This window comes from Panthera tigris, chromosome A2 (assembly GCF_018350195.1).
Source record: "Panthera tigris isolate Pti1 chromosome A2, P.tigris_Pti1_mat1.1, whole genome shotgun sequence".
Taxonomy (NCBI): Eukaryota; Metazoa; Chordata; class Mammalia; order Carnivora; family Felidae; genus Panthera; species Panthera tigris.
Genome location: NC_056661.1, coordinates 96,878,598 through 96,905,390, shown reverse-complemented (window position 1 = coordinate 96,905,390; position 26,793 = coordinate 96,878,598). Strand labels below are relative to the sequence as shown.

At 39.9% G+C, this 26,793-nt stretch overlaps 1 protein-coding gene and 1 long non-coding RNA gene across 4 annotated transcripts in view; one reads left to right on the top strand and one right to left on the bottom strand.

The window, feature by feature from the left end:
- The window catches only part of LOC122233582, a 67,910-nt gene extending 49,345 nt beyond the window's left edge, over nt 1–18,565 (top strand). For 2 of the 3 annotated variants that reach the window (XR_006211214.1, XR_006211212.1), the window contains 3 exons: nt 12,737–12,853; nt 13,025–13,891; nt 18,390–18,565. This is a non-coding gene — a long non-coding RNA (uncharacterized LOC122233582). Of the gene's footprint in view, nt 1–1,151; nt 1,213–12,736; nt 12,854–13,024; nt 13,892–18,389 lie in introns of all 3 variants that reach the window. The other variant, XR_006211211.1, reaches the window with a different exon arrangement.
- Nucleotides 8,254–26,793, bottom strand: part of COL1A2 (collagen type I alpha 2 chain) — a 35,898-nt gene continuing 17,358 nt past the window's right edge. Inside the window, exons 24-52 of the mRNA XM_007076695.3 lie at nt 26,713–26,766; nt 26,149–26,247; nt 25,704–25,757; nt 25,183–25,236; nt 24,977–25,030; nt 24,652–24,705; nt 23,629–23,673; nt 22,375–22,473; nt 20,861–20,968; nt 20,156–20,209; nt 19,138–19,191; nt 18,388–18,441; nt 18,237–18,290; nt 18,033–18,140; nt 17,583–17,636; nt 16,412–16,465; nt 15,276–15,437; nt 14,461–14,568; nt 13,680–13,787; nt 13,191–13,244; nt 12,996–13,103; nt 12,798–12,851; nt 12,309–12,416; nt 11,797–11,850; nt 11,567–11,674; nt 10,974–11,232; nt 10,400–10,584; nt 9,466–9,708; nt 8,254–8,727 (exon numbers count right to left, since the gene is read on the bottom strand). Of these exons, the coding sequence (XP_007076757.1) occupies nt 8,581–8,727; nt 9,466–9,708; nt 10,400–10,584; nt 10,974–11,232; nt 11,567–11,674; nt 11,797–11,850; nt 12,309–12,416; nt 12,798–12,851; nt 12,996–13,103; nt 13,191–13,244; nt 13,680–13,787; nt 14,461–14,568; nt 15,276–15,437; nt 16,412–16,465; nt 17,583–17,636; nt 18,033–18,140; nt 18,237–18,290; nt 18,388–18,441; nt 19,138–19,191; nt 20,156–20,209; nt 20,861–20,968; nt 22,375–22,473; nt 23,629–23,673; nt 24,652–24,705; nt 24,977–25,030; nt 25,183–25,236; nt 25,704–25,757; nt 26,149–26,247; nt 26,713–26,766 (2,751 nt within the window). The 3' untranslated portion in view covers nt 8,254–8,580. The remainder of the gene's footprint in view (nt 8,728–9,465; nt 9,709–10,399; nt 10,585–10,973; nt 11,233–11,566; nt 11,675–11,796; nt 11,851–12,308; nt 12,417–12,797; nt 12,852–12,995; nt 13,104–13,190; nt 13,245–13,679; nt 13,788–14,460; nt 14,569–15,275; nt 15,438–16,411; nt 16,466–17,582; nt 17,637–18,032; nt 18,141–18,236; nt 18,291–18,387; nt 18,442–19,137; nt 19,192–20,155; nt 20,210–20,860; nt 20,969–22,374; nt 22,474–23,628; nt 23,674–24,651; nt 24,706–24,976; nt 25,031–25,182; nt 25,237–25,703; nt 25,758–26,148; nt 26,248–26,712; nt 26,767–26,793) is intronic.

Here is a 26,793-nt window from a genome sequence, read left to right as displayed (position 1 = left end):
TTTATCTTCAAGACCATTATTTCAACAATAAAAATTTATTTTCCACATCTTTTATGCTAATATATCCCCTGATGTAGATTTCAATAATGCTCTTTTAAATACTGCAGTAGCTACCTCTAAAGCTTGTCTTTTCCTAATTAGGGTATTTCCAAGGTTCCTAATCAGCCCTGGAGTGTGGACTAATGTTACCTTATTGCCCACATGCACATATATACATGAGACTTCCTGTGGAAGTATTTTTAAACTAAATTACCAGACAGACAGTATAATAGGTCAGAATTTAGGCATTTAGTCATGCACTCATGCTAATTTCCATACTCCTTTGTAATTAACATTCCTCCTGGCTGGATTAATTGGGTTTGCAATAAGTAATCACATTTATAATACTGCAACTGTTCCCAAATTAATTGCTCACAAGTTCAATGAGCCATTACATGTTCTCATTTAAAGCAGCTTAGAGAGCCCATGATTTTAGAGCTGTGATCCTAAACATTTTGGGAAGAGGGGCTCAGAATCATCCAAGAATATGTCAATAATATGGTAATGGCAATAAACCAGTGGTTCCCAAACTTTGAGAGTACATGGGAATCATCTTAATGTACTCACTGAAAATGAAAATCTCTTGACTCCACCTCAGCAATTCTGGTTAGGTAGATACTATGGGATCTGGAAAAACTTTAAGTATTGCACACCATCTTCCTAGAAAAAAGCCCATATACACATACTTCCAACTTTACCAGTGATTTTAAGGGAGGGTTTCAGAACCCTGTGGCATTAGTTGAGTACAATTTTTCTCAAGACTGGCTGCATATTACATTCGCCAAGGGAGTTTTAAAACAATATTTCAGACCAATTAAATCATAATATGAGTGGTATAGGGTGACTAAATTGTCTGCCTGTTTTTTTCCCAAACCCAGAATGGAGGCTAGAGATTTCTCCCAATGTATCAATCTATTTTACTGAATTAGACTCACTTGACAGATACCTAGCAAAAGTGATAATAAAAAGAAGCCCACTTACCCTATAAATCTTACAAAATACACAGTTTAATTTGTGTATTGGTGAGAAGGCACATCATTTTTGGCATTGATTTGTCTTTCTCTCTTCAAAGGTTCAAAGGATTTAGTGGACTTTGTTTTCTTGTTTGATAGATAACTCTCCCAAGCTTGAGAGAAGAAAAGCAAGGCTCTTTTTATAATTTATGGTGACAAGGTGAGTGTTTATTGTGATAGTTTAGTTGAAGAAAATCTAAGAAAACATGTGGAACTTCAAATTGAGCATAAGCTTACTATATTTTAATATTTAACAAAAAGTAAATATTAATTATGAATAAACCCAGAGAATTGGCTAAATGGGCAATTTTCCAGATGTTATCTGAGGGAAGTCTTTTTTTTTTATTATTCTTATGATTAGGAACATATCTTATCATGATGAGCAAAGTAGTAGATGGAAAATTGTGTTACACTCATAAAGTTTAAAAAAAAATTTTAGACACTTGTATTATAAGGAAAAGGAGACCTATAATCAGTGATAGAAAAACCATGTTGGAAATTACTATAATCCAGCATCTTTGAAGTGGATCCATTTATAATAATACTCATAGAGACATTCAAAGCACTGGCAATAATAGGTGATTTAATGATGCTTAAAACCCTTGAGTAAATTCATATAGGCCAAGAAATTTCCCAGAGGACATGAATTTAATAATTATGATCATTTTGTGTGCTGATCACTTTTGAGTTAGAATTTCTGCTTCCAGAGACAAAGTTTTAGAAACGCAAATTGTGAAAATTAAGTGTCAGAAGTTTGACTAGTTCAACATGTATGTGTATGACTTATAGTCCATTTGTGTACAAGAACTAGTTTCCGAGTAAGCAAAAGGGTGGTTTTCTCAGCTCAGAAAGCTTTGTCTCCAAAATTAGATGCACCTAATGACATTTCAGAAATTTTGCCTTTTTTGTTGTTGGGTTTTTTTTTTAATGTTTATTTATTTTTGAGACAGAGAGAGACAGAGCATGAATGGGGGAGGGGCAGAGAGAGAGGAAGACACAGAATCGGAAGCAGGCTCCTGGCTCCGAGCCATCAGCCCAGAGCCTGATGCGGGGCTCGAACTCACGAACCGTGAGATCGTGACCTGAGCTGACGCTCAACCGACTGACGCTCAACCGTCGGACGCTCAACCGACTGAGCCACCCAGGCGCCCCTTGCCTTTTTTGTTTTTACTGTTAAGGTGGGATCGTTAGTTTCCTTTGTAAAAAATTGAGATTTTCAAGCTTCTAATAAAAGGTTGATACTTTTTTTATTAGATTGTGGAGGAGGACTCGCCAAAATTGTGAGAGTTTGGAAGTTTGCTTGGAATCCATTTGTAGGAGAAAGTGAAGTGTAACTGCATTGTAGATGTGCTGTCATTTTGGGCCACTCTTGTCAGAGAAGCTAATGCTCCTGGAATGGGGAGGATGAAGTTACAGGCTTGAGGGAAGACCCAGCTTTGTGGGGATGATGCTAGTGGTGGTGCTGCGTGCTTACTGTCCATCAGTCTTATAAACTGCTACGCATTCCTGTTTCTGATCCTAACAGTCTGGTGGGCAGTTCATCACTCTCCCTGTCTTACAGATGAGGAAATGGTGGAGATAGGGTTCATACCCAGATAGCTCTGCCTTCCAAGCCCCTGTTCTTTCTATCATCCTCTTATTTCCATTCTATATAATTCCCCAACCCCTTGCTTAAATCCTGAAGGGTTATTCAGTGCATTTTGGGGCAACATTTGTATCATTGGACAGCTCTACTCACCCAAAAAGGCCATTCTCCTTTTGAGCTTATGTTTGCCTCCTTGTGACTTCCATTTACCAGCTCCATGGGAGAGATATTAAGGATAGATTAAAATGGGTAAGAAAAAAAATGGAGCATTGAGGATATGAAGGTGGGCTGCCATGGAAGCTGGAGAGAGGGCTGTGTGTCTGGGGCAGACAGGAAATAAGCACAGGAGGCTGTTCTATTTTCTCCTCTGAAATTTGAGTTTTCATTCTCTGATGGTGTGCATGTGGCTGTGTTAAAAGACTGGGGTGTTCTATTATCCAGTCAGCAGGGGGAGCAGTGAACTCAAAGTGACATCCCGTTGGGAGAGAAAGGCCATCTACTCCGCACAGTGGTTTATGAGTAGGTGTTCTTATTCTGCCTGGCATTAATAGATTCCATTAAAAAAATTGTTTCTCCCTTTTTTTTCATGCTGTTGATGGTTAATTAAGTCATTGGGCACCAAGAGCAATGTTATACTAGAAAAAATTCACTTTACTGGCATTTTGTGTTCGTGAATTTCTTTAAATATGTAGTGAATTGCAATTTTAAGGAGACCTTTCTAGAATCCATAGGATTGTTAATTCTGGCCAAAATTATTCTTGTAGGTTGGGCTCAGCATAATAGCTCTGTTTGAGAAGAGCCAGATGAAGAGGAGACATTTGGTTCTGGGATGACCTGAGGGTCTCTGAAGAACATGTTCCAATTATTGTCCTTACAGTCTTTTATAGTCCCAGGAATTGCAGTCTCTTTTAGGTTAAAGCTTCTTTTAAAAAAAAATAACAAAAATATGCATAATTTTCCTAAAAATAACATTATTATTATTATTATTATATAATAACTCTCCATTATTGAATACATTTGTTCTTAATTTGAAAAGGTTTTGTGAACAGGTGCACTTTGATGTTGTAAGGTCCAACTCTGGGTCATAGAGCATCTGCCAAGTCCTGTTCAAGCGTAGCAGAGAGGTCCCATAGCAGGAAAGTGGAAGAGCGAAATATTTCTATTTTAATGTGGGTTGATGCTGGTTGGTTCTCTCAGGTCTTAGGACAGGAAAAGCAGCATGCTCTGAGTATGAGACCCAAGATGAGATATGAAGGTCATGGTTCAGAAAAGCCCAGGGTTTAATGAATAAGTAATACTGCTTTTGTATAGTGGTTCCTAACATGTTTCTTGGTCATAGACCCTTTGAGGTATCTGAAGAAAGTTGTGGATTCTATTCCAAGAAAAATGCACATACACACAAAATTTGGTGTGCTATTTCAGGAGTCCATTGATGTTCTGCCCTCCCCTGAAGCCCATCCTGAATCCTTGTTTAGGGCAGTAGTCTTCACAGTAGGGGGACGGAATGTGCACACCCTCTAGGGTATGTATGAAATGATCCACTGGAGTATGGAATCTTCTATTTGTATTTATTTTCTCTCTTTTACAGTTTTTTTTTCCCATGTAGGTTTTCCATTGCACATCATGTATTAGTCCCATAGTACGTAGTACGTGTATAACATTTATATATAAATAGATTAACAAAATCAGTTAAGGGCTCACATTTTTACTGATAGGGAGGCATGACTCAAAATTGATGGGTTACCAATTGAAAGAGTGGTGCTAATTAAATTTAAATTCTAGGTTCTCCTCTCCCTACACTGGAGGGCCAGGGACAGGAGATTAACTCAAGAGATGACTACCAGTGCCTGCAAACTTCAGACCTAAAGATGATCCGTAACCTTCTCAGAGAACTTAAGACACTTTCCCAGGTGCTCTTGGCTAGTCACTGGTGGAGCTGGTGCACATAACCTTGGCTGCTGGCCACAAATTATGTGCTCATTTCACCAAACTGCAGGGAAAAGTCAATCATTATGGGCAGTCGATGGCCCCATTGCAGCAGTTACTGGTGCTCCCTATGGACACTGAGTAGTTCAATCCCTGGCTGATCCAGGCACAAGGATAGAAAGCATATTTTAGCTACTTGATCAGAGGGCTAGGAAGCCGAGCTAACAATTCAGCATTAGCTCTCTCCTGTTGGTACAGTAATACCAACATATTTCAAAACAGATAGAGGGCTCTGGAAGGGTTGAGATTCATCTATGTACAAAAAAGATTTACAATGGGTTATTAAATGGGAGTTTTGAGGCTGGTTTCTCAGGAAGTGCCAACCACTCTTTCTCCCAAATTTCCCTTGGTGCCACTGTCAAAGGCAAAGTACTCATCTAGATGGATTGTTGTTCTGACCCAAAACGACATTTCCAACTTTTCTTATATATAATCCAATTTCTGAACTTCGTTTTCAGTGATATTAAGTGGAATAGCAGAAAAAAGTATTTTGGCATTAAAGATAATAAATGTGTTCTGCATTGGTCAGGTGTCCTTGCTCTTTGCCAGTGCATTAGCTGTATTGATTTTAGAATTTTAAATGACCCTTTTTACCAGACTTGATTAATGTCTCGTCCCCCAGTCTTGGCTACCTGCTCCTTCCTTCTCTCATATGCAATCTTCTTCCTTCTCAGACTGGCACAGTTAGAGGTGGCTGACCTTCATAGGACCAAGGGTCAGGAAATGTTGTGAGGAGGGTCCCTTGGGCCTGGTGATTAGTCTCTAAAGAGAGGGCTGGTGTGCCAGGGTCAAGCCTTCGGTACTTTGCCCAGGCCCCGGGAACACTCACAGTGGACCTCCTGCTTGGTAAGTACCAGACTGTTCTAATACGTGGCTTCCAGAGAAGAAGCCTCTGGCCAGACACAGAGCGTTTGAAAGTGAAATTAGATCTCTGGCAAAAGCTGACCAGCTAAACCCAAATGTCACTATTACTGCATGAAGCTAAGGTTAATTTTCTGAGATTCCCTCTCATTAATTAATAGTGTCCTCCGCTATCCTCACAGGACACTTGGTTTAAAATTGTGTTCACACATTATTTTATTCTCTCTCTGCAACTAAACTGCGAAATCCCTGAGGATGCCGCTGCTTGGTATGTATGGCCTCGTGCGCCCCTTTCTGATGCCCCCCAGTGTGGCTGGGTCACTGTGAGTGATGACTCTTAGGTTAGGGTTTTCTTCTCTTTCAGAAGATGAATGGGTGGGAGGTGGACCACTGTTTCCCCGGAGATGGCTACTTCTCAGCCAGGATTGTTTTCGCTTGTTGGCTGCTTATTTCTTTTCATAATATTTTAAGGCTAAATTTGTTGTAAATGATAAAGGTGATATAGCTATATCATAGCAAATCTGGAAAATTCAGGCATAAAAGTCATTCCTATCATTACTCCATGAACGCGCCTACTCCTAACATTTTTACACGCATGTTTGATATATTTCTAATGACAGTGTACTTGAAAATGATATTTTAAAGACTGTAATATTCCATTCTAAGCATTTTTTGTTGTTCAACTACCCTCATAAATGTTATTGGGTTATCAACACTTATTTCACTGTTTTCCCATTGCTTTCTATTAGATATACCATTATTCATTCCTCATTAGTATTTATTGGCTATACCATCATTTATTTCCTCATTATTATTTTATCAGATATATACCCTTATTTATTGAACTATTTTTCTGTAGTCCCAACTGATGGCTAAATGACTATTTATGACTCTTGGCTTAAGAAATCTGCCTATTTGGATTCAGTTTGACAAAGACCATTATTATTATTATCATCTAACGTAGTATTTGGCTCGTAGCTGGTAGTCAGGAAATGGCTTCTTCCTTCTTCGCTTTCACCCTTTACGTTAACTTTCTTGGATTGTGACCTGAGGGCAAGGCATGTTGAAGGAATCCAGAGATGTCTAACTGGTTATCATGTAAGCTTGCCCTGGCCATTTTAATTACTAATTTGTAAGGAGTACTCATATTCTGATATACAGGGGTTTGGTTTTCTTTGTATCATTTGGTCAGCTATATTGGTTCATTCTTGCCGGATACAAAATGTTAGAGCCACAGACGGTTGTGGAAATCACTGGGTACAGTGACTTCCTGATGGATGTACCTCAGAATTTTGCAGGGTTCTTAGGAATACTGATTCCCTACTAAATCTTAATTTGGTGGCTGAGGACTGGGAATCTGCATTCTAATAAGCATCCCTGTGTTCAGATTCAGGTGGCGGGAAGGACCATAATTGGAAGTTACCGTTTGGGTAATAGACTATGCTAACTTTTTAGACTTGATGTTAGATTTTCATCATGTTCAGTCTTTTGCTTTTAAAACTAATTGAATCTTGAGATGACTTATTTCAGGAGGCAAATATTACAATCCCAATTATGTTCTGCAACAGGAAATAAGCTCTAAATGAATCTTAACATTTTACTTGACACATCACTCTGTTTAAGTGTATTAAAGATGTCATTGAAAGGTGCAGGGGAGGAAAATGAACTTGATTTGGCAGGTAGGTGTTCATGGTACTATTATCCACAACTGTCTGTGCTGATTGACAGCACACACATTACCTCCTCACACGCATTGTACTCAGTTGCATCAGATTTAAGTGTATGGCATTTTTACTGAATATTTGAAACTGTTTTAGTTAATAGTATTAATTGTGCATAGACCAACTTTCAGCCACTGCTTCAAAGTACTTAATAGACAATAAACCAGAAGGTTCTGTGGATCTCTGCTTAGAGTAAACTTAGGTCTACAATACCATTTGTTTAAGCATTATGTATTTTGAGCAGGGCAAGTGTTTATAGTTCAGAGAAGGAAACTTCCCCGTATTAGATATGGAAGTTGAGGGGCAGAAAGATGAAATGCTCAAGGTCCCTTGACCGCAAGAAGCAGAGTCAGAATTGGGGTTCAGATCTCCTGGGTCCTTGTTCTCTGCTCTTTCTATTATACCACACTGCCCTTTTTGCATAGTTTCTATCTAATGAGAAACAGTCTAACGGCTGGTAGAGATGCTATAATCCATACTTATATTGCAAAGAGCATCGAAGCAAGGAATTCTACTCAGCATTTTCTTTTGGAAAACCAAACATGCTTTATTTCATTTTTTTCACAATTTATTTAAACATCTCACATATACAAAATAGGTACAATTTAATCTTTCTGCTTGTCCGAGAAACAAGGCTTCTTTTTGGTACCATGGGAGAGGATGAAAATGAGACTGGCAAAGAACAAATGCTGAATTTAAAGAAGAGGACGAGGTTGGGCAAGCAATCTGCATACTTTTATTTGGGAAGAAGATGTAAAATACTGATGCTAAATCACATGAAGAAAGAACACACACGGCAACCCATTACAGAGGAGTCTTTCTTCTCAGAGTCCTCTAGCACCATCAACAGTCTTCAAGTATCTGAAATACTGGTAGCACCTTTGTATTTGGAACAAAACAAAACAAGTACCTCAGCTCATCTCCGTCTAGGTCAGCACCTAATGGTGTGGATCACACTCATAGGAAAGTGTCTTGAGGTAGTTTTAAACCTTTGGAAGTCTGGGTTTTAAACTTCCCTCTGTGGAAGATATTCAAAAGCCACAAGTGGTGCAAATTGTTCATGGTTTTTATTTTATTTTTCAATTTTTATTTTGGTTTTCTTACAAAGGTTGACATTTTCCACAACAGGTGTAAGAGTGTTGAAAAAAATTCCAAATCTTTGGGGGGAAGGGAGGGAATGAATGAAATTGTATTGCACTATGCTCTGATCAATCCTTCTCCTTCTCTTTTGCCCACAATTTAAGCAAACAGATGTGCAGGGGAAATGAAATGGAAGGACTCAGCTCTCAGTTAAAAAAGAAGAAAAAGAAATGGCAAAGAGAGAAAGTTTTTTTCGGACTTCTTTTGTTTTCTTTTTAATTTAGGTTGAGTTCATTTATTTGAAACAGACTGGGCCAACGTCCACCCTGATTTCTTGGTCAGCACCACCGATGTCCAAAGGTGCAATATCAAGGATAGGCAGGCGGGATGGCTTATTTGTTTTGTATTCAATGATTGTCTTTTTCCATTCATTTGTCTTTTTCTGTTTAAAAGAGGGAAAAAAGTACACATATGAAAAGCAGCACTATTTCTACATCTAGTATCGTCAGAACCTTAGATATTTAAGAACCACTTTTGGGCTTGTTCATTCTGAAGAAGTTTGCCCAAAGTTAACATGTTCTCTTTGCAACAGAAATATCAGGGGCGTCTTTAGGGAGAGCAGTTTCTTACCAGTCTAATTTTTTAAAAGAAAATTTCAATACGTATTCCACGTGGCTTACTGCTACATTATCGTTTTTTGGGGTGTGCGTGTGTGGGTAAGGGAGAGCCAGGTGGGTATGCAGGCTGCTGCAAGTAAATTTTAATTTTTCTGCAATGTCTAGCATATTGTAGAGAAAAATCGCATGCATGCCATACTAATAAGTAAAATAAAATACATATAGCCATAAGTGACAGCTTGGGACCTTTTAACCTCAAGTAATTTTAAATTGTGGGCAGACATCATAATTTAACAAACTCATGTTTAAAGAAAAACAGCTAGTGCATGGACACTGTATATATTTTAGCATTGCAGAGAATTTCAGAAGGCAAGGTCTGATAAGAACACTCGGAATTTAATTTAAATAAATACAGTTATGAAAATAGATTTAGTAAGTTAGGTCTCTTATTCATCCGTTTATGGTCTTATTCATTCATTTACGGTCTAAGTTAAAACTCCATCTCCCCACCTCCAAAATACACTCCCCAAATAAGCGTATCCCCACATTTCACTATTACTTACAGAGCAGCCGTCTACAAGAACAGTGTAAGTGAACCTGCTGTTGCCCTCGGCAACAAGTTCAACATCGTTGGAGCCTTGCAGAATGACAGCCTTTTTCAGGTTGCCAGTCTCCTCATCCATGTATGCAATGCTGTTCTTGCAGTGGTAGGTGATGTTTTGAGAGGCATGGTTGGCCAGCAGGCGCATGAAGGCAAGTTGAGTAGCCATTTCCTTGGTGGTTACTCCTTCAACATTATATTCAAACTACAGAAAATAAGATAGAAATTCTAGTTAAGTGGAGATGGCCTCAGGTACTAAGAGTCAAAAAAAAAATGTCTGGTATAGGGAGGAATAATGGACTCAGAGCTGACCTTGGGAAAAAGGTACTTTTCCAGGAAACTCAATTCACTGGTCTTTGAAATATTAGTTACTTAGAAGGGACATAGGAACTACCAGGCTGAGGCAAGATCATCTCAAAAAGATACCTGTTCTAGATAAGGTATTTTTAATGGGTATGTATCTTCTTTAGAATAAGAGAACAAGGAGACAGAGATTCAGACCTCTTTCTTTTTCTGTAATCCCCACCAGGAGGCATGCAATAAAGTTGGTGAAAAGATTTGATTAAAAATTTAGAAAAGCACATGTTCTGAAAATATACATTCATGGGTACAGGGACGCATATGCTGGCCAGTACTTCCTCACACTAAATGTCATTAGTCAGTTTCTCCAGGGATTATCAGTTGAGCCAAATTTGCAGAATAACTTTGAATTGTGTGGGTACGTTCAATCAATCCATCTTTAATGTACAATTCCAGGATAGAACTGGAACCCAAGAAAAGAGCAGGTTCTTTTAACGATCCCATTTGGGTAAACGACTAAAATGCAGACCATTAAAAAGCAAACAATCTTAATAATATTATTTAGTAGGAGAAGGAATGTTTGTAGGATTCCTCACCTGGGTACCACCATTGATAGTTTCTCCTAACCATACGTGCTTCTTGACCTTGGAATTTCTGTACCAGTTCTTGGCTAGGATGTTTTCAGGTTGAGCCCGGATACAGGTTTCGCCAGTAGAGAAATCACAGTATACTTTGATAGCATCCATAGTGCATCCTTGGTTAGGGTCAATCCAGTAGTAACCTTTAAAAAAGACAAGACCCAGCTCATAAAACTTCTTATTGAGTAGACTATAGGTTCTAATAATTACTAGACCAAGATTTTGATTCTTATAAGTAACATTGTCTACCCTACATTTAATAGGAAGAGGATGGCTACTTTCCAGATTAGACAGTTCCTTCTCTCCTCTCCTCCGTGAAACATCAAATCAGAGTATATGAAAAATGCAAAAATACACATTAAGAGAAGCCTGAAACTAGATGCTGGTGAAGAAGAAAATGCTTCTAATTAGGCATGATTCTATATAATGCAATTTTTACCCAAAACCTTTTCATTCTAAATGTCAGTGGGAACTGACTTTGCAAAGCCCAGCTTGTGAGAAGGGCCATTCTGGCTTGGATATCTTGACCTACCACTGCTCCACTCGGGGTGGCTAAGTCTCAAGTCACGGCATGTGCGAGCTGGGTTCTTCCTAGAGCCTTCAGGAGTAAGAAGGGTCTCAATCTGGTTGTTGAGAGATTTCAGAGTAGCATCAACTTCATAATCCTTGGGTCTGAGAGAAGGTGGTGAGCGAGGCTGGTCAGCCCTGTAGAAGTCCCCTTCGTAACCAAAATCATAACCACCACCACTTGGGCCAGGAGGTCCAGGAGGGCCAGGGGGACCAGGGGGGCCCTGCAAAGGTGAACGTGAGAAAAAGGAGGTTTTGTATTTGGTCACAGTGAGAGACATCAGTGACAGCAGATTTTCAGTCGAGCATCACACACAAGCATGTTCTAATAAGTAAAAAAGAACTAAGTCCATGTAAATAAACAACTTGATCTCAGACATACTTGCAGGGATGGACCTAAGCAACGTATCACATACAGATAATTTTTACACATTTTAGAACTAACATGTGGCAGTGGGGGACAACTTTAATGTGTTGTCGTAACCATCTTGGTTTAGTCTGAAGAAGATATTCCTTAGGTCTGTGATGCTCTTTATTATTTCCCAAAACGATACTTACAGCAGGACCTTGGCTACCCTGAGAGCCACGAACGCCAGCAGGTCCGACTGAACCAGGATGTCCAGTGCGACCGTCTTTGCCCATAGGGCCAGAAGGACCAGCAGGGCCCTAGGGAAGAAGGACGCAGGGTCTGAGTGAGTCAGTAAAAACCCCACAAGGAAGCAGAGGCCTGGGCTCAGTGCCTGACATAAACTCCATTTCAGAGATAAATGTCTCTTAGATTGACTTACCCTAGGACCAGCAGGACCCACAGAGCCAGGAGCACCTTGATCGCCATGTTGGCCCTTTAAAGAGAGAACAGGAAAATCACACTTTCAGAACACGTGTCGACAAATAGGTTTTTTTAAATTGAATGAAAAACTTTAGTTTCAATGGACTCTGGATTGAGAAAATTGAAAATGTAAAATGGGGCTCTTTTCTCCCATTATGTCTATTATATTCAATTATATTTTTTTCTACAAGCTATTTCAGCAGTGCAATATTAGTCATTCCTCTAATTATATTTATTTTAAGTGGGGTTGAAGGACATTGTTGCCAAGAGATTTTAATATATGTATATTTCAATTTCCCTTAACCCTCACCTTTTTGTGTTGGGATGAAATGGCATTAATCTCTGCGAGATGGAGTGAGCCAGAGAATGGGAAATGAATATGATGTAGGACATTTTAGAACAACGGCAGTGAAAATTTGAGGAAGATCTTTTAAGATCCGTATACATGCATGATGTCCACATTTTACTTACAGCAAGACCAGGAAGACCTTGCAGTCCATTGTGTCCCTTTAAGCCAGGAAGACCTCTAGGCCCCTTGTCACCAGGCTCTCCTTTATCACCTCGAATACCTTGTGGGCCCTGTATAGAAAAAAGAAGGGCAGATAGGACATTTACTTCTTTAGAAAATGAGACTCCCGTGCCCACAAATATTGCTTAATCTGTTTACAAAGCAACTCAGGATGTGCAAAGGTTTAAAAGCCATGGGGGTGTTATCTATTCCCTTAATCTGCTTTAGTTGAGCTTCCTGTGAAGTGGCTAGATTTTTGTGATTATTTAAAACAAGCAGAAGGGATTTGAAATAGAAGAGACTTAGAAGCTATTTGTAGCAATTCTCAACATGGACTACATTTTTAAAAAAATATGAAGTCTAGCCTGTATATTATTTATTTTCTTCGCAGACAGTCTGGACTGAGGCTCCTTAAATGTTAATTTGTAAAGAAATCATCACCATGTACATACAGTAGGACCTCTTGGACCAACAGCACCAACGGGACCAACAACACCAGCAGGACCCTGTGAGTTGAAAAAGAAAAACATAACTGATCAGCCAAGCCCAAAACTCTCCTCCCCAAGCCCCCATAGTTCCCAAGTGTGGGGAGGTCACAAGGGAAGCCTACAAAGATGGCAGCACAAAGGGACTGGTATTTACAAACTTACAGGTTCACCACGGTTTCCATGTTTTCCAGTGGGACCCACGGGGCCATGAGGACCAGGTGCGCCCACAGCGCCAACTGGACCAATGTTGCCAGGGTAACCGCGTTCTCCCTACCAAAGGCAAAGTGAAGTTTAGCATCAAACTGTCCTGTGTTTTGGTCACTTTTCAATTGGAGAAAGACAGAGAGGTATACTGACCTTGTGTCCAGGTTGACCGTCGCGGCCTGGGGGACCATCATTCCCAGGGTTGCCCTGTGAAGACACCACACCAATGAAGGCACTTAGTGAGGCCCTTTAACCCACCAGCCCCTATAGTTCAGCTCCTCCGTCTTCATCACTCCCAGTGCTCACTAGTGAACCCGCTTTCAGACTGTTAAAAGACAGGAGCAAGAACTTGCCAACCTAGTTTCTTTTAGAGGTGTTTTGGATATTTTGGCCAACTTTGAAGCATGCTCTTCAAAGACCCATCCATCCCCCAGTCCAAGTAATTTTTCGTATTTTCAATACCAGGAGTGGTCAGTACATGTTGATTTAATGGAGAAACAGACCATCTTGTTCCAAAACTTGGAACAAGAGGAACTCAGCTCAGGATATGATGTTGCACATAATGAAACACAGCTAGGTTTTCTAGCTATGTTTATGTAGTTAGTATGTAGTCTAGTATGACAAACCAAGCGTCATACTCACATCCCGACCAGCTTCACCAGGAGCACCATTGACTCCAGGTGCGCCCACAGCACCAGAGGGACCACGAGCCCCAGGTGGACCAGCGATGCCGAGAGGTCCAGGTTCACCCTAGAGGCAGAGAACACAAAACAACATTCTTCTTACTGGATTGAGAGCAAACCTCACCCTTCCTAAACAACCCCGGCGAGGAGATTCCAGTTTGCAAGGAGAAGGTACAGTGAGACTGAATGGGTCACAAAATGGTAAGAAGTGTCATCAGTGTTATCCTTGCCCTCATCCTACACACTCAGATGGTCAGCTTTATTGAATTTTGGAATGCTGTTCTGTACAGGTGAGCCTAGTTACGTCCGATATCCCAAATGAAATGAATTCATAAAGTTGAGAGAGTTTATGGAGGTGAGCTGAGCCCTAGCTGCTGTCATGTATAGGATTTAATGGAATGATTCAGAACTTCCAGAGCTTCATTCTTCCAACAGGATAAATGATGCCAGCATTTCACACTGCAGAGGAGTAAATGCAATTAGAGCTTATATAGTTCTTAAGCATGTAAAAAGAACAAAAATCATTCTGCATAATATTAAGCTGTATCTTTATAGCGTGTGTCTAAGTAAGGTGGTATTAAAGCTTCTTAGATAAGTGACATGTGATCTGTATAAAGAAAATGCCATGAATAAAAAATCTTAAGTGGAGTTATTCAGTGATCAATCTGTCACATCTGAAGTGGCAGCTTTTAAAATCTTTTATTATGTTAATGAGAATAAGAATGGTGTCAAACACTTACCACAGATCCAGAAACACCTGGTAGACCACGTTCACCTCTAGAGCCTGGGAGACCCAGAATACCAGGAGCACCAAGAAGACCTTGAGGACCAGGGGTTCCAGGGGGTCCCTGAACAAGAGGAAAAATACCATTACTAATAAGCCCCTCAGTGACAATATGGGTTGGCTTGAGGATTGTGAGAATGTGCTATCCTCAGTTTAGAAAAAAGCTAGTGACCTTCCATTAGTAGGATGTATCCTTGACTATCTTTTCTCTAGTGATGAGTTTCATGTTGGCAAGTATATTTCTTTGTACCCAGTTCCTCCCTGACACCAATGGAACGACATTAAAGAATATGTGGTTGTGATTAATGAAGCCATCTGGGGTAGTGAAATAGAGTTTTTATGGAATCTATGCCAAGATGCAAATTTTGACCTCGGCCTCTAACTGAACCAGGTCTAAGAAAGACACATTTCAGAGTAACAACGATACTGAACAACGCATGTTTAAGGAATTGGTAGCTTGCTGAGATTTGATAAATTTACAATAGGATGACCATGGCAATGGGATTCTGTTCAGTTCCCAGTACCAGTAAGGTGCCATTTTGATAAAAGAGTGAGTTCCCTCATTTATTGTCATCCCCATCTCATGCCTTCTGAGCAACTGCTGAAGCTATGACACCTCAGTATCTGTTGGACAGATTTCCTGGCTCAAATTGAGCTCTACTTGAAAGCCTGCAACACTCATCAACAAATATATGCCACTTGAAGATCTGTGTAAGGCTTTATTTTAATTCAACACAAGGTATTAAGAAAGAGAAGCTTGAAATCACTTACAGCAGTTCCAGGCTCTCCAGAGGGACCCTTCTCACCAGCAAAGCCAGGGGGACCAGATGCACCTGTTTCCCCTGTTCGGCCAACTGGACCTTGGTCACCCCGAGGCCCACGAAGTCCTTCTTTACCAGCAGCACCAGGGGGACCAGGAGGGCCAGTGATACCCTGTGAGCAAATGGCAAGGTCATTTATCCTCAGTTAATCATCACAGACCTGGGAGAGAGCAGCTGAGGTTCCAGATATTAAGATGCAAACAGTGTGAAGCAACAGGATGATACCCTGACCATTTGGGGGACATGTTTAGGGTCTGTAATAGTCTTTCTTATGGAGAGAAGCAGCTCCCATCCTTTCTCCGGAGGTTATGGCAAAATGAATAACTGAAGCAGAGGCTATGGCAAATGTCAGCGAGGAAAAGCAATGCTGTGCTACCAGGATCCTGGCATATTGGAATCAGAACTATGTAGAGTTAGAAGAGTTCGTCGTCAATGAATGGGACTTTGGGTTTTGGAGGACTCTGCTCATTTCTTTTTGAAAAAAGACAATACTGGAATTTTGTTCATAATTGAGGAATCACATATGCTCTCAACTAGGTTTAATTAAATGCCTACAGGGAATGAAGATTTTTCTGTTATGAACCTGTAAAAGGATTCCAAGAAATCAACATCTTTGTGATTTTTTTCCCTGAAACCTTAACCGGAAGACTTAATCCTTGGTAATTAATTAAATTCTCTTGAGTCCTGACAGGAGAGTCTGAATCAGAATTAAATTAGAGGCCAAACCACCTTTAAATTCTGGAACAATTATACCTTAACAACAGAGGCAGAATGTTGGCCATAAAGGGTAATTAGATATAGAAATATCTGATATGTGACTAAAACTGTTCTGTTTTTTTTTTATTTTTAACGAAGAGACCGTGCCCCTAAAAAGGGACTTGTGTTCACATGAATAAAAGCCTCTTAAGCCGATATTATAAAATATAATTTGTGATGATTTTGTCTTAATGGTTCAGGAAAACTGATTTCAGACCAGGAAAGTAATAGCAAAATATTAGTAGCGTGTTTCTAGAGAGTTTCTTACCAATTTCCTATTAGAGGCAAGGTTGTTTGGCTAAATGACACATTTTGAAGTGATTTACTTACAGAGGGTCCAGGAGGACCAGTCCGTCCAGCAGCACCAGGGAAACCAGTAGCACCCTAAGAACCAAGCACATTAAAATTCCACAATCAATGGCAGCTCTAGGGATGTGGGTAAGATGGAAACTTCTCCTCTGACAACTCCTCAATACACGTGACCACAGATGGACCAAGGAGTAGGTGGTGGCAACCTCATATAGGGTATTATTTAACAAGAACCCCCCCAAAAAATTAAAAAAAAAAGAAAAAAGGGGGTGCCTGGGTGGCTTAGGTGGTTAAGCGTCCAACTTCAGCTCAGGTCACGATCTCGTGGTCCGTGAGTTCGAGCCCCATGTCGGCCTCTGGGCTGATGGCTCAGAGCCTGGAGCCTGCTTCCGATTCTGTGTCTCCCTCTCTCTCTGCCCCTCCCCCGTTCATGCTCTGTCTCTCTCTGTCTCAAAAATAAATAAAAATGGTAAAAAAAAAAAAATTAAAAAAAAAACAAGAACCTCAAAGACCTTCCATCTCTACACAGCTTTCCGACCAGCGTGCCCCAATTGCAACACCCATATTTTGCATTAAGGCTCTGATGGTCCTTTTTGAAATGTGGGTATGTAACCTGATGGTTTTAAGAACAAGAAGACACCATGCTATTATTACACGTGCATACGTTAATAAATGTCTTAACCACTTGGCTGGGTGCAAAAGAAGTGGACACTGGATAAGTAATTTTGTTTACACAGGAAGGTACAACAAAAGACCATGAGTATTAATTGCTGTCCAGCAAGAGCAGGAAGGAGTCAGTGCAGTTCATTCCTTGGGAGGTCTGGGTGTTTAAGGAATCTGCATAACAGCACTGGGTGCCAAGAGAAAGGGCATGGTCAGGCAGGAGAAGGGGGGCATCGGCAAAAGGATAAAGAGAAATCTTTTTACCCATTTCACAATTCAACAACCTGGCATTAACTTTGGTTATTGCCTCAGGTGAGGGGTAGCAACATACACTACACTGAGCTCCAGTTGGGATTAAGTCAATATCCCTTGGCCTGACTATCACTTCAACACCAGAATATCTTCAGATACAGTTAACTTGAATTTCAAGAGTCTCCTTATTATAGTCCAAAATTAACCAAAAATCTCCAAAGTTTCAAGGTTTTCATAGATTCTAAAGAAAGAAATGTCCTCCATTATAAATACTCACAGGAGGGCCACCATCACCACGACTGCCAGCAGGACCAGGGGGACCATTTGGACCCTAAATGGAAATTGACAAAAAAAGATGGGGTCAAATCACAAAAGAGTTCTTATACATGTTGCTTTTTTCTTCAAAGGTATCATTCCTAAAAAAAAAAAAAAAAAAAAAAAAAAGTATCATTCCTATATCTATTAGAAGCAAATCCCGAAATCAAAAATGGTAATCTGTGTCATAAGATAAATGTCCTTTTTTCAGTGTTACCACCCTCATTGGGTTACCAAAGAAGTAAGATGAGACAATATTTATGAAATTTCTATAAATTATAAAGCAGTATGCAAATGCTAACTCTTACATTCCTGGTGTAGTTACAGTAGGCACTTGATTGATATAGGTTGAATGATAAGATTTCAAGGGTAACTACACAGGCTGTGTTGACCACCAATGAATTCAACTTACAGATGGGCCAGCAGATCCAACAGGGCCCGTGGGACCAACGGGGCCATTTTCACCCTTGGGCCCTTTGGTTCCTCTCTCTCCTTTAGCACCAGGTTGACCAGCAGCACCCTGTTAGAAAGGAATAGTTGGAGTTCAGGCATTCCAGCTCACTCTACTTGCCAGTTTGGGATGTTTTGGGGTTAACCATCATTATGTGATACTCACAGCAGGACCAGCAAATCCGTTGGGGCCAGCGGGACCAACTTCACCACGTTCACCCTAGGTGGGAGAAGGGATTGAAGAATGTCGTAGCAGTATTAGATTCGTTCATGTCTAAAGGCTATGAGTGTCCAAAATGACCCAGGTTTCTACTTACAGGGCTACCACGAGGACCAGCAGGACCAGCGGGACCGGCAGGACCGGCTTCACCCTTTAATGGAACCAAAGATGAGCTTGTTAATGTGTTCAAAGAGGAGGTGGGGGGAGGGAACAGCGGTAGACAGTGGGCTCTTGTCAGGGTTTGCAGTCACATCAGAAGAGAAAACTAATGCTCATCTCAGACAGTAAAATAAAATGGATTCTTACTGTGCTTACTGTTGTATTCATTTTTGGGGGTTGAAGTGGTATTGGTCATACACTTGCAAAAACACTATAAATCAGTGCCCACAATACTAGGAGGAGGACATTTTAATTTTTAGATGGACACTGAGCTGATCTATTTGCTGCAATCTGTGCAATACAATAAATAAGGTCTATTTTAAGTAGACTGTTCGATGTGAAATGGGCACACTATGTATTTTATTGATTTTTTACAATTGAAGGCTTTGAGAAGGCTCAGTGCATTAGGATATTGTTAATGGGCAACAGGGAAAGTCTTTAAAACAAATGATAGGGATTAAAGTATAGATCAGATAGCTAGCACATCTATACGAAGGGAAAGAGAACTTTAAACACACAGCATTTGTTTCCTGCTGCCCCATCACAACAGATAGGTTTTTAAATAAGTAGGCTTTATACCAAGTCATAAAAATGAATTGCTGGGGCTCCCTGGGGCTGGGGCAGGCAGGAAATTTTAGATACTGCTGTTGGCTCAGAGAGTTGCAACTCCGTGAAAATGTGTGCTTACCCGGTCGCCAGTGGCTCCAGCAGGACCAGGGGCACCTACAGCACCAGGAGCACCCTAATACCAAAAGGAAATGAGTCTTATTAATAACACCCCCAGTTTCAAAAGTGACCCTTGCCATTCCCCCTTGCTGTGCTTATACAGTGACTGAACACTTTCACCGCACACTCTGGATGGACATCGAGAAGGCTTTTGATGCATTTCAGTTCTAATTATCAAAACTATTAGAAGCGGCTCTCAGAAGGAAAGTACCCCCAGTGATAAAGGTTATAGAAATGTGTCAGTCAAGGGCAAGTTATGAATTGGGGAGATCTGAACTCTCTGCTCTTGTCAAATTCCCTAGAGAGCAGCAAATGAGTAGCCTTGTTTGAGACCACTAGGACTGTGTGACTCAGAGAAAGGACTATTATCAATGTGCCAGAGTGAGTTATCAGCTCTGAGGGAGGTGAGACAAAGGACCGAGGTAGCTGATGGCCTGGAAGAACCATGTTGCCAATGCTCTGGTAGGGTTATTATACCTTTACGGGATTATCTTTGGCATCACCAGGGCAGTAACAGGTAATCGTTGGGACTGCTCTTCAGGTGATAAATTCTTAGGACATACATTTGAATAAATGGGACCTTGTTAGAGGTTTTGGCTTTTTAAAATGTAAGAGTTATCGTTTTGTTTTGTTTTGTTTTTCTAAAGCCCTATAATAATTTGAACGGTCACTTGAAATTCTATTTAACCTAGAGCTTTTGGTTTATAGTTTGTACTTCGTATAGTTAACACTAAGGAGGTTAAGAAATTCAGGTTTTGATTTTCAAAGGGATAAGTTCTGTTGAATCTTTCTTTTGGGACATGTAAAATGATATTACTATTCAGAGATCCAGGAAGGAAAGGAATAGTCTTTCACTAAACCTGGATCCTTTTGTCAGTTCTATTTTGGAAAACTGCCCACCTCAAATCGAGTGAAATGTAAAAATAAAATAAAACAAAATACCAATCTAAGTACACACAAACAAACAAAATTCTACTCACACGGGCACCATCTCTGCCTGGGTTACCAATTTCACCTCTGAGACCAGTTTCACCCTGAAAGTATAAAGCAAGAGTAGCTTTTCGTTTTCCAACCACATTTTTGAAGCAAAATTAATCTGAAGTGTTTATACCTTCGGTTGCTTACATTTTTAGTAATGTCTTGATTCCCTACTATTCTATAGAATGTTGAATGAGGAAAAAAAATGAAGGAAAAAATAATTCAAGGCCCTCTCCAGATTATTGTTAAATATTCTTTTCTAATTTCCATACACCCTCCTGAAGCATAATCAAGCAAGGTACAAATTCATGTGGACAGAATTATAAGGCAACATCACAATGGGCTTCAGTGTCTGATCACTCTTATGGCATAACTAATGCAGCAGCACGGTTGACAGCTGTTCAATATAGCTTCTTCCCATTAATTAGGGCAGGATGAGGCATTATTGTTAGTGGCATTAAAATGAGCCTCATGTATTACTCAACACCATCTGTTTGCGTGAAATTCCATGGTAGCAAGGAATTTTGCCAGATTAGTGAGTTTAGAAATGCGTAGGTGCTAGGTGGCAGAGGGAAATGCGTATTGATAGATATCAAAATGCTACCAGACCACCTACCAAGAATTGTAAAAAACTGGGCAACCCTGTGCAGCCTTCTTTGCTAGAGTTCATCAACAACATGTCTTAGGGTCCAACACTGAGAGGGTACCTTTTCTCCCTTGCCTCCAGGTATGCCGGCAGCACCCCTCTCTCCTGGGAGTCCACTGGGACCAGATGGACCAGCAGTGCCTGGAGCACCAAGCACACCAGGTTCACCCTTGAATCAAACACATGTGAAATCAATTATTTCAGTGGCAAAAGAAGAAAATGAAGACTCGAACTCTTGAAGGATTCCAATTTAAACATTTAATAGATAGCATTCTTGCCAGTTTAGAGACACAAAGGAGGGCTGTTGAAAGGAGGGAGAATCTAACAGAGGGAGATGCTATTAATGACACCGTGGCTAAAGAGAAGAGAAGTGGGAGTGGGTGGCTGTGATTTTTCTATAACCCGCTCCTAGTCCTCTTCAGGCAGGCAGGCGTGGAGAAGAAGAGGGCAGGACAATAGGATGCAGAGAGTGAAAAATGTTTGCCCACAAACATTTTTCAAGGATAAGTCTCTTAGCCCACACAGGAAATAGGTAAAGAAACCTCATCAACGGGGGAGATGTTTACATTTTAATCTCCTTAAGAGCAGGAACTATAGCTTCCACTTTATATAAAAACCCTACAATTCCACATACTTAAAACCTATCGACTAACTTCTAAGATAAAAGTCTTTGGAAGTACTACCTCACCAAACCATATTTTCTTTCTTGTTTCCTCTCTCCCTCTTTCCTTTTTATTTTTTCCAATATCCTTCCACATACCAAAATAGCTTTTTGCAGCTAATCCTTACATTTTTTTCCCCTTAAAGGTAGAAATCAGGAGTAATATGAGTTGCTTTTCTTTATTGTGGTTCATCTGTTTTTCAGAAGTGTGTAATTCTATCTATTTTAAAATCTAAACCACAGATTCTGTTTTGAAATACAAGTTGCCAGGCTTATGTTTTGGGGATGAATATATTGGCCACTTAATTTTTACCTCTTCTGTTATTAAAATTTAGACTACCTTTTGAAATTTTACTCTCTGAAGTAGCATGGTAAGAAGGTGAAACTTTGTTCTCTAAAAATACTGTTCAAAATTCTATGATGTTTCTAGATTAAAATCAAAGTATAGGGGTGCCTGGGTGGCTCAGTCGGGTAAGTATCTGACTCTTGATTTCAGCTCAGGTCATGATCTCATGGTTCGTGAGATCAAGCCCCACATCAGGCTCTGCACTGACAGCATGGAGCCTGCTTAGGATTCTCTCTCTCCAGTTTGCATGCACACTCTCTCTCTCAAAATAAAAATAAACTAAAAAAAAAAAACCAAAAAACAAAAAACCCAAACAACCCAAAGTATAAACAGTTTGGTGAAACAAGAGTAAACCCATACTAATTCATTTATGTATGTAGAACACTGGGATTTCCCTTCTTTTGGAATAATTCAGGTCTGCTAGAATCAGATTGTCATTTACTGTGATGGAAATCAACACAGAATTGGAAATAAAAACTCTGAAAAACAATTCATTTACTATTGTGAATGATCTAGCTACTCTAGAATATAGTGGGCCCAAGCAGCAATATGGGATGCGAAATTTTACCTTGTTTCCATCAGGCCCAGGGGGTCCAGAAGGACCTCGGCTTCCAATAGGACCAGAAGGACCAGCAGCACCACTTTCACCAGGGGGCCCACGCTCCCCCTGTTAAAAGAAAAAGAAAAGAAAAAAGAAAAGAAAAGAAAAGACAGATATAAGTGTTGCACTGTTCAGCACTTTCAGAGATACCATTTTTCACATCAGAGTTCACAGATTTTTAGCTTTTGAATCCTGGTCCATTAACAAATTATAGTTATTTTTCCCTAATTTCTCTGGTAGTAAAATGAACGAATGGGATGAGATAATCTCTAAAGTCTCATTCAGCTTTAGTGTTTTGTGGCTGTAACTGCGGAATGTTTTTCTTCTAGAGTACAACATTCAACCTTTGGAAGTCATTCTTTTTTTTTTTTTTTTTTTTTTGTAATAGGTCCACAGATAAAAACAGACATCAGTTATGCATGGTATTCATTGGGAAAGACTGTGCCATTTTAAATGAAGAGCAATGCTAGGTGTAAATAAGATGAGATATTGTCATGTCTATGCTCCCTTTTTATAACCTTATGCAATAGTGATGTAACAATTATAATATTAACAGGATGTATATGTATATATGTGTGTGTGTGTGTGCATGTGTCTACCTACCTTTCTAAATATCTCTCAATTGTATGTAAATATCACCATGACATGGTGGTATTCCATGGCCCAGAATATTTAACATGTACACAGTCCACATTGCACCTGTTTCAAAGACCTTTTTTATAACTATGGTTTTATGATACTAAATTTGGTAACTGACCATATAATAGGATACTTGTGGGGCAAAGTGATCATTCCAGTTTTTCCAATGACTACAGACAAACCAAATCTATTTATTTTTTTTATAAGAGCAGATTCATGATTTTGGCATTAGAGTTTGAGCATCAACATGCATTGCAAAAACTGACTTCAAATCTTAGTAAGACATTACTTTTTCTTGTTTGTCATAAATATATCATACTTGTATATATAAGTTACTGAATATAATACATATATTAGCTCATTTATGTTTTTTATAACTGTGGTTTTTGGCTAAGAAATACGAATAATTAAATTTAAATTTTTGATTTAATTTACAGATCAAACATTCTCTACAGATTATGTGTAACTACAGAAGAGTCTCAGAACCTATTGCAAGGTCATCAATAGCTTTCAAAAGAAAGCACTACTTGTTTTACAAACACATCACCAGAAGTTTATGAAAGTTAATTAAATAACACTTACTCTTGGGCCAGCAGGACCAGGGAGACCAAATTCACCAGGGAGACCCTAGGCAAAACATGATAATAAATAAATCATGAAATGTACGTATGTTCTTGAAATCCACTTATGATCATATTTAGGTAATTTCAACATAGCGGCATAAAGCCACGAAGGCTCTACCTCCCTGAGTGTACAAGTACAGGGCTATTAGGAATAAGAGAAATTTGTTGTATACGGACAGGTACAAAAAGTGAGAATTCCACTGATATCAAAGATACTTCTATGCTAGAAGCTGGTACCAACAAATTTAAGCTTTCCATTACTTAGTTTATTGCTTTTAAAAAAATGACAAAACAGACTATCTCATTTGATATGATAAATAATGATGAACAGTATCAGACATTGCTTATTTTTAGTTATATAACAGACTGCTTTCTTAATAGAAATGATCATATTCTGCACATTACCTAGTTAATTGTATACCCAAGTGTATCTCCTTTATTACTGACCAGCTGTCTCCTTAATGTGCCCCACTGTTGACAAAGGAGACCAGGCCACAGAATGTAACTGAATTGAGGCACATTCATCACAATTACCAGAGAAAATGACTCAGAATTCATGCCCTGATTGTGGCTAGCAGTGTCATGTCTGAATGCCAAGAAAAATATTAAACGCAATTTTTCAGGGTCTAGTTTGATGGAAAATCAGCGCATTTACTTTTTTGCTATGGGAAAGGAAATAATTTGCATGTTAACGTTACCATGAACAATACAAAAAGTAAGGCTATTAAATGGAATGTTCATTGGTACATTTTACTTCCATAATGCAGTGTTTCATTCAGTCTTTAAAACGAAGGATTCATTATTCCAACAAAAATGAGTAAGTTGGTTTATTCTCTCCAAAGTACCCAGGTAGGCAGAACACTATCATTAACATGTGAAATAAGAAGGTTCTTTTTGCCTATTGTAATTGCACTGCAGGAGGGCATTACAAGGGGGAAAAGTCCCAACTTCAGGTAAGTCTACTAGCACTTGTTTCACTCACCCTTTCTCCTGGTTTGCCAACTTCACCAGCTGTACCTGCAGGGCCAGGCAGACCCTAGGAAACAACAAACAAGCCACAAATCTCAATCTTAGGGCTACATTCACAGGATGCTAATAATTGGGTTTTTCTGGATACTGATAGTGACATGATCACCAACTATTGCGTGTTATTACAGCATTACACAAAAGTTTGCCTTGAAAAAGTAAATTTTCATTTAACTTTACAGTTCTGAAATCAGGTTCTGTGTGGTGGGGGGAGTGCTATGGTGATTTGTAGCTGGATAGTCTGACCAGAGGCAGTATTCTGTATGTTTTAATTGACTTACCTGGAAGCCTGGAGGACCAGCGGGACCCTGTTCACCTTTTCCACCTTGGACACCCTGAAAGTGATAGGCAAGATAGCATGAATAGAGGTGTATGCCACCACTGCTGTCTACCTATAGAACTCTTGGACTGGAAAAATGAGATGGTCATTTTGCAGGACTGGATTTGTTGCAGGGCAGCAAAGAACAAGAATGGAAGAAATACTCACTTGTGGTCCAGGGGGTCCCTGAGCACCATTGTTTCCGTCAGGACCTGGAGCACCCTAGAAAGTTTCACAGAGAGGCTCAGAATTACCAGTGAGACAGTTTAAGAAGTCTCAAAGCCTCACGCATTACTTCCTCAAAGCTTATCATCTTAGAATGACTCATTGTGGGTCCCCTGCCCAAGTACTAACTTTTGAAATGGCTTGTGGGAAGTCCACGGATGGAGGGCAATTTATGAAGGCCAGAGAATGCTACTAGCATATGCATAGCTCTTTAACCATAAAATAAATAAAAATCAAATGCATCCATAAATATTTTTGACCTAGTATACATTCTGATTCGTTACAGCTCACTGCTTTGTAAGTGCAGTTTAAAAAAAAAAAAAAGACATTTTTTGATGGTAAAAGGATCCTTGGGGATGCCATTTTGAAAAGAAAATGCCAGAATTATATCAGGTGGCCTCAAAGGCTGTGTGTTTTCTAAGCGGGTACTATGTGGGCAGCTACAGGCAGAAGTTGGCACCTACCCGAGCACCGGCAAGACCAGCATGACCTTTATCGCCATTTTTGCCTGGATCACCCTATAACAAACATTAAAAAAGTACACATTTAATGTCAAATTAACCATGAAAATTTTGAAATGTTAATTTCTTGCTTGATTGTTTTCTAAGGTTCCTAGTCTTTGAATTCTGTTTAGCTGGGGCGTGATCCATCTTCTTGCAAGTCCAAGTACAATAAGGTCCACCTGTGTTTGCAGAGGTATAGACTCAGGAGATAGGTTTCCATCAGGGGTGCAGTGACATATTGGAGATCAATTATTAATGTGGTAAGTGGCTTGTTGTTTTCTTGTGTTGAAAGGGACCTCCCCCTGGCCCCCTTGAGGTAGAGCGGACTGAGGGCAGGAGAGAAAAGAGAGTTTTGGTGAAATGTGGCAAAGAAGTGCCGAGGGAGAAGAGAGTGTGGCATTCTTACAGTGGGGCCTTTGGGGCCAGGGAATCCGATGTTGCCAGGCTCTCCTCTTGCTCCAGCTGGGCCAATTGGTCCAGGCCGGCCATCAATGCCAGGGAGGCCCTGAAAGCAGAGTTTATTTAAAGTTCATTCGGCATCAACAGGGCCTCACAACCTCAAACTTGTGATGCTGCCATGGGATGAAACAGAATCATTTTCTGAATGCAAACAGCTTCCTGGTATAAAGTGTCAATAAATTATGAATCTATTTTCCTTTTCTAAATAGGATGTCAGTACACACACGGCCAAGTCAATCTCATATGTACACAATTCCTGCTTTCCCCTCCCTTCCCGTACCCCTGTCACCCTCTTCAATTTTCCCTGCCATGTTTTTCTCTTTCCTTCTCTCCTTTCAGTCCTGCGTTCATTTGGACTCCATAATTACAATCTATTACTTTGCATTCCCAGATGATGTATGTGGCTGATATTTATTTTCTGTGTGTTCATGTATAAAGAAGCCACAGAATAGACTTGATAAGGGTGCAATAAGTGTCCTTGAAAATATAATGGAAAATGAGCAGTTCTTACCATGGGACCTTCTTTGCCAGCTGGGCCAACATTTCCAGGGGCACCAGGAAAACCCTATAAAATAAATGAGGATGCTTTCAT